This window comes from Aspergillus sclerotioniger (assembly GCF_003184525.1).
Source record: "Aspergillus sclerotioniger CBS 115572 chromosome Unknown BO94scaffold_9, whole genome shotgun sequence".
Classification (NCBI taxonomy): Eukaryota; Fungi; Ascomycota; class Eurotiomycetes; order Eurotiales; family Aspergillaceae; genus Aspergillus; species Aspergillus sclerotioniger.
In genome coordinates this window covers 180,802-193,049 of record NW_020290999.1, presented here as the reverse complement: position 1 = coordinate 193,049, position 12,248 = coordinate 180,802, and the positions used below count along the sequence as shown (strand labels likewise).

Genomic DNA, 12,248 nt, shown 5'->3' with positions numbered 1-12,248 from the left:
AATCCAACCATACTAAGATACCAAAATGAAGCCTAAAATCCTCCACATCGGCGACCCCATCAAATACAACCACGACATCTACGCCCGCTTCACCACCGAATTCGACCTCATCCGGCCCCCCACCGCCGACCGCCAACGCAACGCCTTCAAACAAGCCCTGAAAGACCGTCGCTGGGGCGACTTCGACGCCATCTTCCGTCCCTTCTGGAACACCGGCGGCGAAATGGGTCGTTGGGACGAAGAACTCATCTCGTTGTTACCGGCCTCGGTGAAGATTATTGCCTCTGCAGGCGCGGGGTATGATTGGGTTGATGTGGATGTTTTGGCGAGATATGGTATGCCTTCCCCCCCCAATACCTATACAGTATACGTACTTACCCCATACTTACCCCACACCAATCCTACCACTACCACTCCCCCTCACAACCATCCAAATACTAATATTGTAATAATGGAAAAACAGGAATCCTCTACTGCAACGGCGCCGCCGCATCCTCCGAATCCGTCGCCGACATGACCCTCTTCCTAATCCTCAGTGTATTCCGCAACCTGCGCTGGTCTCACAGCGCCGCGCATTCCCTCAACGCGGGCCAATTCCTCGACGCACACACCAACTCCCCCCTCACAGCGCGAAATCCCTCCACCCAAACCCTCGGCATAATCGGCCTAGGACAAATCGGCTACACTATCGCGCGCAAAGTCCACGCCGCATTCAACATGCGTATCCTATACCATGATCTCATCCGGAAGGATAGTAAGTTAGAAGATGCAGTGAATGCCACGTTCGTGGATAGTTTGGAGGGGTTGTTGGGCCAAGTGGATTGCGTTGTTGTTTCTACGCCGTTTGCGGGGCGGACGTTGATGAGTAGGGAGATGTTTGGGAAGATGAAGCGCGGAGCGAGGTTTATTAATGTGGCGAGGGGAGGACTGGTGGATGAGGAGGCGTTGGTGGAGGCGGTTGAGAATGGACAGGTAAGTGCGGTGGGGATGGATGTGCATGCGAATGAACCGGATGTGCATCCGCGGTTGGCGGCGAGTGGGAAGGTGATGATGATGAGTCATAATGCGGGGGGGACGGTGGATACACATGTGGGGTTTGAGAGGTTGGCGATGGAGAATATTGAGGGGTTTTTGTTGAGGGGGGTGGCGGTGACGCCGGTGAATGGGCATTTGATTACTACTACTACTACTACTACTACTACTACTACTACTACTAGGAGTAAGAATGGGGGGAAGGAGGGGGGAGTAAGTTGTGATGAGGTTAGGGTTAGAATATATATGTCATTCTCCAAGTACAGTACATACACACGAGAAGGGTAACACCACCAAGAAGAAAGAAAGGGATGGGTTGAATCACCATGAAAACGTCTCCTCATATAAATCCACCTTTTTCACTCCCTGCTTCTCCCGTACAATCTGTCGTACGTCGTCGCCCAGTCCCCCAGGCCCGCACACACTGACCGCCATGGCACCCACCTGCTGTGCCATCTCTAGTTCCAAGATGTCCCGGAAACATGGCTTTCCGCTGTTGATACTAATTGGGACTCCGGACGGGGCGGAGATGGCCCACGGGGACTCGGCGGGGGAGTAATCTTCTGGACTGCACTCGCGGGTGCTGAGATAGACCTGGACTGACAGGGAGAAGTTGGGGAGCTCAAAGTAGGATTCCTGTTTGGGCACGTTGGCACCTTGTAGGGCTGGGTGGTTGAATAAGGATGCCATCCAGGGTTGGATCCAGGAGAGATGGTCTATTGATTCAGGTTAGTCATGTCATTGGTTGCTTGCTTGCTCGGGACACTCACCTAAACTGCGAACCACCCAGACAAGAGTCACTCGTCGGACGGCTGTCGAGCGCAACGCGAACCCATTCACAAACTCATAGATGTAGGACATTGGGTGCGTGATGCCAATACCACCGGCGACTAAAAGGACTGAGCCGTAGGAATTGAGGGATTCCAAGCCACCTGCTCTAATTAGCCACTTCAACGAGCTACAGATAGATGTGAATTACTTACCGAATGGTCCCTCCGCAAGCGCCATCGCGCTGAATCGCCGCTCCGTGGAGCTGCACACCTTCCGCAGTAACTTGCTGGTGAAGCCATCGCGCCGTTTGATCAAAAACGACATGGTGGTTTGCTGCGACCCCCCCACCAGACGGTTGATGGAATCATTCGAGCTGCGCTTTTCAACCAGCCCAGTCTCGCCGTTTGCAGTCCAGGCTACCGAGAATGGATGTGAAGTCCACAGCCCCAGAGACGGCATATACAGGTACATGTATTGTCCAGCTCTGAAGCTCCACGGCCGCGCCAGGGTGACGCTGACGCGCGCCACATCGCCAGGGAGGAGTTCTACTGTAGCCTTGGTGCGGTGCTTTCCCACGTTGCGCCAGATGACGCATGCCAGCCGGGTTGCTCTCTAGATGTCATTAGCAGGGCTCAGTGATAGACTGCGTGCGTGTGCCCAACTGGGTGGATGCTTACGTCGAAACCCCACAGAACCAGCGTAACAAGCAGAGCATACTGCTGCGACATGCCCTCCAGATGATACCATAAGCCCACAAAAGCCATAATAGCCAAAAGAATATGCGTATGAAGGAATGCTTCGTAGAATGCGTGTCGAACTGGCGATGTAGACTGTAGGAGGATTGCCGCAAACGCAAAGATAGCCTATTGCCAATACTGATCAGCACATACTCCCATCACTTTGGCACAGACAACTCACCACCAAACCACAGATAAAAAACTTGGTGTTCCAAATGAGCTTCGTAGCCGCGGCCAAACCACCCTCTATCGAGCACAAGCATTAGCCTCTTCCTCGACCATATAGACACAACCAACCCACCTTCATGTTCTTTCATCACCACAGCGGCGATCGTGTGAACAAGCCCCGAAAAAATAATTGTCCGGCCCACCCAACGATGCATGAGATTGAAGCAGTCAAATTTGATACCAAGCAGCGGCACCAAGGGATTGTTTCGGCCAGCAGCCAGAACCAACGCCGGTAAGTTGAGCACTGCCATGCTGCCCGCCGAATATTGGAATTGGAATACCACCTCATCCCAATCCTTCCACCAGTCGACCATGACAAAAAAGAAGACAATATTGATCGAGATATACGCTGTTAGCAGAGCCGCCTCCATCCGGAGCGGGATGATGCCCATGTGGATGTTATCGCCGAGGCGGAAATAGCGACTGTGGCGCACGGATAGTAACGGGGCGTAAAAGACATGCTTGTTGAGACTGGCGGAGAGGGCGCTGCTTTGCTCGAATTTTTCCTGGGTGTCGGTTCGTAGGATTTCGCGCAGTCGGCGACGATGGTGTAGTCGGATGAGACTACGACCCAGGAAGAGAATGAAAAAGGCCCCAGCGAGAATAAACATAGGTGTTGCCAATGCTACGTTCATCGGGGGATGGTAGTCAATTTGACGTACCTCCCCCGGCTGTAGATGGTCTACGCCCATGGTGTTTAACCCGCGAGGTCAAGTGGGTGGATGGGAGTTGATGTGGTGGAATCCGCCTTCGCCAAAGAGAAGTAATGCGAACTCGGACCTGAAATACTCGACCGGGCACATATCCGGACATTGGGATTATATACAGCAAACTATCATGACGTCCCGAAGCAACACCAAGACATCGTCTCAATGCCGTCATGCAACCGGATCTGCGCCATTGTCCATTGGGGCTGGCTGTCAAGCGCCAGTAAAACTCATGCGTTCAGACCCTTGGTGCATCCAGGCAATAAATCTCAGCTTTGGGTCTATCAGACGATTGCAACCTCCAAGGGTGGGACGGGCAGTCCGCGGAAGCGTGCCTTTGGTCGACAGGCACGCGAGTTCCTGTGACAGGGCAAAGTTAGATTCTGCAGAGAGGGACCAAGGAAGTGGACAGCGGGTCTTGAGATTTGGCTCCCGTTAAGCTTTCTTCAGCGTGGGACTGATCCCAGTCGTCGATCCGCCGAGCGATGGAACGGCCCTCCGGAAACGGAAGCGAGAATGTGGATGCACCATCCGCCAGACCCGGCTGGCTGCCATGTTTCCTGCGGTCGAGAACACGATCGTTGCATCCCATCGACTTTCTAGCGGATCTCCTATTTCAGACTGATCGGTGGTGACGTAGAATGGGTCGTATATGATGATGTGACGGCCCTGGACTAGACCGGCCTGACTTGGCTACCCCGATGCACGTAACAGACGAGAAAAGGAATAACTGCATCGTACACTCAACGCCTATTAATATTTCTGAGCCCGTAATTGTCAATTCCCCGGACGCAGTTATGTGCAGCGTTGGCCATGCTTGCCAGAGACATCCCCCCAGACATCCCGAACAGGGCAGCCGACGGATGTGCTGACGTCATACATTGGCCTTTCCCCGTGGAGGGCAGACTTGGCAAAGCAAGATTCAAATCCATGATCGCGTCAATGCCTGGTAGACCGGGAAGATGGTTGCATTCCGAACAACAGCCATGCTGTGTAGAGCCCGAGCTGGGCCGGTTGCAACGGTATAAGGTTGGGATTGTCTCACTTCAGGGCACCCGCCGCAGGGCCCCGATGGAATCATCGCCGAGACTCGTCGAGACCACCATCGCCCACGACAGGACTGATTCTAATGCGACCATATATCCGTTCATACCATGATATTGGGATGTCTCATGGAGTCAATTCTCGCCTGCTGTGACAAATTCACACCAAGTCTTGGCATTTCCTTCACGGCAAGTGGCAATGGAGGGAATGTGGAAGTGGTGGAAAAGTCATAGAATGTGACTTTGGCGTACCAAAGGATAGCCCTTTCGGCTTGATGTTTATCTCTGATGGCCAAAGCTTGCTGCCGATGCTCACAAAGTTAAGGTGCTTACTCGTATGGTTCAGCAGAGAACCACAGGGAGTCGCGTGGTCAAAGTCTTGCCAAAGTCTATCCAGCATGCACCAGCCGTCAGTAATCGAGTACTCCACCGAAAGCAGTACCCTTCGTTTGCGAGACTGAGACATCACCAGGGGGGAAGCCTGAGACATTGACAGGGGAAGCCCGACGAACCTGAGACATCCGCCAGGGGAAATGACACGGCTGAGACAGGTACGATCGTGTCTTATACGCATGCATACATCATGAATCGAGGGGAAACATGCCCTAAAAGACCAGATTCTTAAGATACCAAGACTGGCATCCAATACATTTAACACATGACAGTATTAGGCATTACAGGCAGATAGGAGATCTCTTGGATCCGATTCCGTTCCATTCCGGAAGCTGAGGGAAGATATCTGAACAGCCAGTGTGCAACCCAAGGACGCCTTGTACCAGAAATGTCAGAATTGTGTGGCGTACGAGTCAGCTTTCCAGCTGCCCGTCACATAAGAAAAACGCCCAAGAAAGGTAAAAGTCTGAAAAATACACGAAAAAGGTGATAAATATCCGATTTAGCCATATCATTAAGGAAACGTAACGGTGATATCTCAGAGTTTGTATTCAGTGTTGGCGGATTTGCACAGAATTTGGAACTGCTGGGCTCCAGGCTGCAGTCACAGTCGTCGTACCAATGTTCGAATAAGCCGCCATTTGGAATTGTCGTCTAGTCTATTGGATCGATTTTCTTGATTGCTTTTTCTCTTTTTGTCTTTCACTTGTTTTGATTTTCTCTTCTCTTCCTGGACATGAGAGTAATCGGCCACGTCGACCCCGGCGCTATGACATAGAGTCGTGCATTCGGTTTCGATGACTTTCACAAGCTGAGAGGTGAATCCATAGAAGGCGGGGTTGTACGCATTCCGCGCCCAGTACATCAGTTCGGATGCCACCCGACCAAGATTAGGGATAGACTGCTGTAGGATCTCGGGTTTCTGCAACATCCGTTGTTCGTCCGCTTCATCATCTGAAACCGAGGAGGGAGTGGAGCTGCGAGAGGCCGGCGAAGACGGCGAGGATTCGGAGGAAGACAGATAGTCAGTGTCGGAAGCCAGAACGTGAAGCAAATGGTAAACCGACGCAAATCCGAGTAGCGTCAGTTCTACTGGGTCAAGTGGCAGCTGATTGAACCAAGTGGTGGCCTTCTGGATCGTGAAACGTTCTGGCAGAGATGTGTCGCCCGTAGTCCGTGCCGTGAAAATCGCCGCAATCATGGCGCAACGAACTGAAATCGTAATCTCTTCCCGTACAGATACGGGCAGTGACGAATCAAGAAAGTTGGTGGCTTGGTTTTGCTTACTCTTTCCTTTGTCCTTCGGCAGCGCAGCAAGGACTGCTCCGATGTTCGCAGCGCGGTCCTGTTCGAAGAACACCGCCTGCATTACAAGGGCGCGAGTATGGGCAGCAGAAGGCTGGGGAGCGACGTCCAGGGCAAGTTTGATCTTGGCTTTGAACAGGTCACGACTCTTCTTAGCGTCGGGGCCACCAGTGCTGGCTTCAAAATATCGGAGCAGTGCCCGTTGCAAGAGATGACTGGACCACCAAGCTGCAAGAGCATCCAGAGCGGATTGAATCGCTGGATCCTCTTCCACTACATCCAGAAGAGCCTGGTCATCATCAGCACCTTCTTGTGTGGGACGGTTCCAGGTAAGGTTTGCCGCCCTCTGCACTATGCTGTCAATCATGACTTCATCACAATCCAGTTTCAACAATGCAGCCAAGTGACTGGGCAGAGCATCCGGGTGGTTTTTCGGCATGGCTTGATGTCTCTTCCGAGCAAGGTCCCATTGGTATCTCGCCAGTTTATGAGCGACATCGTTAGACAAGTCAAAGCTCCACGATCCCCGATCTCCGACTCGCCAGAGCAAAATGCGACAATGAAGAGCTTTGAGCATCATTCTCATGGGACTCCTAGGCAAGGTGCCGGCGGCAAAGATGGTGAGGACCAATCGACTCTTACTGATTTCGGCATCGCCACCGGCCAGTTGGGCGTCGATTGCAATATCCCAGGTCTTGACTCGGCCCTTCTCATCCTCCTCGGTGACGCCCGTAATCGAAGAGTAGAGCTTCCATCCCAGGAGACACCGTAGGATGTACTCGAAGCAGCGCGACGTCACGACATACCACTCGTGGAAAAAGCGGTGACGTGGGACACCGACTCGCTGTATGCTGGTCAACCAAGCCTGGCGTCGGAAGTTCGATGACGATAACGTAGCAGTAGCAGTCTTCAAGGAAGAAGCCTGGTGTCCGGGACTAGCATTGAAAAGATAAACAAATACCACGAACGCACTGCCAACGACCAAGGTAGCGAGGATGAGGAAATGCGAGATTGCTCGTGCGTGCCATGAATACCAAAAGCTTCGAGCCATTGCAAGCCAGTACGCGACCGTTGGGCTCTGAAGAGTGGTTTGCAGGCTGCTGAACAAGCTGGTCGGAACCGCCAATAGTCCTTTGGCGGTTGACTCGGATTTCTTTTCGCTGCCCATGCCCTCGATTACCATGAGCCCTGCAAGAGCACCAAGCATGTATTTGTTGGGGTAGTATGACCGCCTGGCACGACCGGTTGACGATGTACTGGTTTTGCTCGGATACTGCATGTATGACTGAGAGAAAGCGTTGTCTTTTGCGGACTCTTCCCGCATGCGTTTAAACGCATCTGGTACCTTGATCAAGCCCTCTGGGGGATGCAATGTGGTCGGGGAGTGGTCGCTGGGACTATCCTCTACATGCGAAAACACGCTCGGTGATGAGCTGGCGCCAGATTCCGTGGACACGGTGTAGTTGCTGGGAGATGAAACGGATGCTGCGGAAGTTAGCGACTGGTCAACGGCCTTATCCGCTTGACGAAGTCGGTTTTTCAATGCCATGTTCTCATCCTCGAGTCGCTTGTTGCGAATTTCAAGGTGACGGATATACTCGGTTGCTTTGGAAAGAATGGAGGCCTTGTTCAGCTTGTTGGATGGAGTGACCCCTTCGCCGTCATCATCATCGAGGAGATTACCCGATGCATTTTTCGAGGCCCGGAGACTAGGCACGCTGTCCCTCAGCTCGGCAATCTTCTCATTCAAGTTTGCTCGATACCGTTTCTCGATGACGTTGTGTGCTCGCTTCTTGGCCGGCATCTTTTTGCCGGTCTGAACGACGCCACTCACGGTCGATCCATCATCATCACTGCCCGACTTGCGTTTACGACTCGCCCCTTCCGATGAAAGCGGAGAGCCGGACGTAGCAGACAGCGCTGAGTGTAGGTCGATGCCAGTAGATCCGGGTTTCGATTGAGGCAAGCCACTGTAGCTTTGATCGAGGAGGGAATCAAACGGGAGGTTGGTACAATCGAGGGAGATATCCGGGGAAAAATCCGTTTTCTGAAAGAGATCTGTATTTCCTATAGATGCATTGGGCGAAGTGAACGCAGCATCAAAGGGAGATCGGGATAGATCTTTAATCCCATCCGCAAAGCCCTGGTCATCCCACCTCATCCACTGCGTCCAGTCCTGGCTTGAATCCTCCGTTGTAGATTGGGCGAATGTTGTCGATTCGGCCTGTGAGTCTCTTCTATCCGAGGATTGTAAGGGGGAGAATAGCTGAAAGTCGCTACCCATGGTAGGCATTGCCATCTTGTCCAGCGGCCAAGGCCGGGACCATCAATCGCAATCGGACCGTCAGTGCGCTGTGGCGATTATCACGGGACGAATCCCAGCTGTCGATGAGGTTAGTGACGATATCAAGGTATGAAGATGATGGCTCGGTGGATCGAAGTTGTGGTGATGCTGTTCCATGAAAGCATACCTGATGGAAAGGTCAGGAGCGAGCCGGCTAGTAGCAGGTGTGAATCGCGAGCGAGATTATCACCCCAATCAGACGCGCTAACGAGGCTAGGTTATGAACAGTGGAGTCTGGGTCAGGGACACTCAGGCGGGCAGTAATTGAGGGGGTAGTGGATGGGTGGATGATGCTGGGTTGGTTGCGGTGCTTCAAATTGGTTGATGATCTGTTCAACTCTTGCCGAAGGAAAGTGAAAGGTTGATGATGACAGGGTTGTGGCAGCGCAGGTGGCAGCGTAGGTGGCAGCAGGGAGGTATGTTTTAGATCTTATCGAACCGTTGGGCGGTTGAGGCGCGGCCACTGACTGGACAAGCGGCTCTCCGTCCCGGCGGAGCAGATTTTGACTTCTGGTTAATGGAGATGTTTCGACTTTCGAGATTGAACTGCAAGGTCACCCCGCCTGTTCCGTCACACGGACGCCGCATATAATTTAGGATGGTCTGCACGACAAAGCAAGATGGAGTGGTCAAGGATAGGTGCCAGCCATCCAAGGCAGAGACCCAAGGCAGGCACCGCAGCCTGAAGGCAAATGCTGTGCTGCTCCTCGGCCAATGTTCGGTTTTTGACGTCGTATGATCGCGGGACACGGCGCTTCCGGCAAACCGACCCAAACAGTGATCGTGCCAGGGGTGTATTTGTATTACCATTATGTAAAAGGCGTGTATCGAAGTTGGGTCTATTATATGGTACGAAAGTGTATGCATACCTTCCGCCTACGTCAACCAATCGTATTGCGGCTACTAAAAATAGCCGAAGTCCAACTCTGACAGTGCTTGATACCAGAACGCATTTATAGTCAAGGACGATCCTCTGAAGCTTTGGAAGGACCGGCTGCGGTGTCAAGTCCTCTTCATCAGCCGACGCTCATGCAGCGCTCCACTCGCACTTCCGTCAGTGTTTCAAACGCAGTGTTGCACTTTGAACCGCCTTATCCAGAGGACTTGAATCGAATCGGTCAATGAGAGACGATATTATCTGATTGCTGGCACATATATTTTGATGGACATAGGAATCAGGGTGATAAAACGCATTTTACCTCCGTTATTCCAACACTGTGCACTGTCCAGAATACATCTAGTGCTCACACAGATGCAAGACTCAGTTGTTAGCAGCGTCGATGCCCTCCAAAACTTAGCGACCGACTTAGTGGTACATGACACCCAATGTTATGAGAAATATCACTCAGCATGTCTATAACTTGTGGATTGCAGGGATATCCAGGTTACTACTCCATATGATAACTGCTTGCCTGCATGCATGCATGCATTGCCAGGTGTGCTATGAGATGCGACCGTACGAATTGCCTCCAGATCTTGGTATCTCGGCTTGTCTTGGAATTTTATCATGGTCGTTCAAGTGTGGAGGGGCGATCTCAACGGCTACAGTTGTAGCAACCTTTCTATATCGCCATCTAGGTCTAGGTAATGAGGATGCAAAGGGTGTCGCTATTACATGGGCTATCCAAATAAGAGAGACAAGGTTGCCTAGCTCAAGATTCATAGTGATTCTATACTTCGTCTGCAAATTTAGTGAAATCGGAAACCTCGTATGTTAGTAGTACTAAACCGTCTGATATGGCTACATATATATATTTGTTCGACTATACAACCATGTAGGATCGGGCCTCTTCCCACGGGATAATAAACCCCAATGATATTTTACATCGTCAAATACAAATTAGATGTGACTAGGAATGCCTATTACCGCAGTAGAGATGTACTTGGTCCAGTTGCGGGGTAGGCTGCCCGACAAGGCAAATTTTGCGAACTGCAGCTACCCCATGCTAAGTCAACCCCGCATTCTCTTATCCGCCTGTTGTTCCTAATTGAATAAGATAGCATACCTCGCCTATATTTCCTATCGTGTTGGAGATTGTATGCATATTCTTGTGGCTCGTGATACATATAATTCTATGATCCCCCGATGGAATGGTGCTGAAGCTACCAGCCGTGGGCATTGAGTCTCATTGTATCCTCGACAAGCTATAACGGCAACAGTGCCCGAGAAAATGAACCTGAAACTACCGAACCAAGGAGTCTATATCGACCCGGCCCATAATCTCTATATAGCAGACGCAGAGCCAACGCTTGAGCATGTGGTCGATGGTTCGAGCCTACAGGAGGGAGAGGTCACAGTAGCTATCAAATACAGTGGGATTTGTGGGTGAGTTGTTTACTCCTACTTACTCATTGCTAGGCTAATATCCACGATCAGCTCCGATGTGCATTTCTGGAAGCACGGCGGTATTGGCCCATGGGTAGTCAAGGATGCCCATATTTTAGGGCACGAATCTGCGGGCGTCATCGTGAACATCCACCCTTCCGTCACCAGTCTTGCAATTGGAGACCGCGTTGCCATTGAACCCCATATAGTGTGCAAGGAATGCGAACCATGTATCTCAGGGCGGTACAATGGATGCAAGAACCTGCTGTTTCGCTCAAGCCCGCCTTCTCATGGTCTGTTGCGGACTTATGTGAATCATCCAGCTGTATGGTGTCACAAGATCGGATCTCTCACATATCAACAAGGTGCATTGTTGGAGCCGCTCAGTGTTGCCCTCACTTCTGTCACTCGGTCGGGGGTCAAAATTGGCGATCCGGTCTTGATATGTGGGGCGGGGCCGATTGGACTGGTGATGCTCGATTGCTGTCGGGCTGCTGGAGCATATCCCATTGTTATCAGTGATATCAACCCGGCTCGACTGGAATTTGCACAGAAGTTCGTTCCCACTGTTCGGACACTGCAGGTTCAGTCCGACGAGGACGAGAAGCAATTTGCAGCTCGCGTGGTGGAGTTGATGGGCGGGGCGGATTCTGAGCCAGCGATTGCCCTGGAATGTACCGGAATTCAGAGTTCAATCGCAGGCGCCATTCAAAGCGTCAAGTTCGGCGGTAAAGTGTTTGTTGTTGGAGTCGGCAAAAACCAGCTACAGTTTCCATTCATGCGTTTGAGCGAGCGGGAAATTGACCTGCAGTTTCAACAGCGATATGTCAACATGTGGCCACGAGCTGTCCGGGTCATGTCAAGCGGGATGATTGATTTGAGCAGACTGATTACACACGAGTTTGCCTTCAAGGACGCGCCCAAGGCATTTGAGACGGCCTCGGACCCGAATAGTGGCTCCATCAAAGTGTTGATCCGGGGGCCAGATGAATGAGACCATGCATTATATCATAGTCAATCGAATTGACTAGTTCAGCTGTCCTAAAGTCAATATTATGTATCACTGGATAAATTGTATAGTCAGACATAACCAAAGAAATTCCCTTAAATCTCATTGAGTTGTTACTGCAGCTCACACTACTACAAAGTGCCACAGCACCACCCCATCGTTACGCACATGGATAAACCTTAATGGCCAGGTCCGCCCGCACTGCTACTTACATTTCTACCACTGATCAGCATTGAAAACTCAAGGATGAGAGAAAAGGATCAGCCATCACACACACAGAAAAAAACCAGCTTACTCTCATATCACATGTACGCAGTACCCTCGGAGATATAAACAAATTAAGTACGTAAAAC

The 12,248-nt window shown here is 51.5% G+C and overlaps 4 protein-coding genes across 4 annotated transcripts; 2 read left to right on the top strand and 2 right to left on the bottom strand.

Moving 5' to 3' along the window:
• Nucleotides 1–25: 25 nt before the first annotated feature.
• On the top strand, nt 26–1,320 carry BO94DRAFT_513323 (D-mandelate dehydrogenase-like dehydrogenase; the record flags this gene model as incomplete). Its single annotated transcript, XM_025609840.1, has 2 exons — nt 26–335; nt 464–1,320. 2 exons carry the CDS (start codon nt 26–28, stop codon nt 1,318–1,320), a joined length of 1,167 nt encoding a protein of 388 aa, XP_025469077.1.
• A 33-nt stretch (nt 1,321–1,353) lies between these two features.
• On the bottom strand, nt 1,354–3,460 carry BO94DRAFT_544733 (ferric reductase family protein; the record flags this gene model as incomplete). The annotated part of the gene is made up of 6 exons (XM_025613194.1): nt 1,354–1,748; nt 1,803–1,964; nt 2,016–2,415; nt 2,481–2,666; nt 2,722–2,786; nt 2,842–3,460. 6 exons carry the CDS (start codon nt 3,458–3,460, stop codon nt 1,354–1,356), a joined length of 1,827 nt encoding a protein of 608 aa, XP_025469076.1.
• A 1,989-nt stretch (nt 3,461–5,449) lies between these two features.
• BO94DRAFT_555194 (basic helix-loop-helix domain-containing protein) lies at nt 5,450–8,515 on the bottom strand (the record flags this gene model as incomplete). The annotated part of the gene is made up of 2 exons (XM_025613774.1): nt 5,450–5,509; nt 5,618–8,515. The coding sequence occupies 2 exons, from the start codon at nt 8,513–8,515 to the stop codon at nt 5,450–5,452; spliced, it is 2,958 nt and encodes a 985-aa protein (XP_025469075.1).
• A 2,009-nt stretch (nt 8,516–10,524) lies between these two features.
• On the top strand, nt 10,525–11,880 carry BO94DRAFT_573798 (NAD(P)-dependent alcohol dehydrogenase; the record flags this gene model as incomplete). Its single annotated transcript, XM_025614986.1, has 2 exons — nt 10,525–10,886; nt 10,920–11,880. Exons 1-2 carry the CDS (start codon nt 10,732–10,734, stop codon nt 11,878–11,880), a joined length of 1,116 nt encoding a protein of 371 aa, XP_025469074.1. The 5' UTR covers nt 10,525–10,731.
• Between the last annotated feature and the right edge of the window lie 368 nt (nt 11,881–12,248).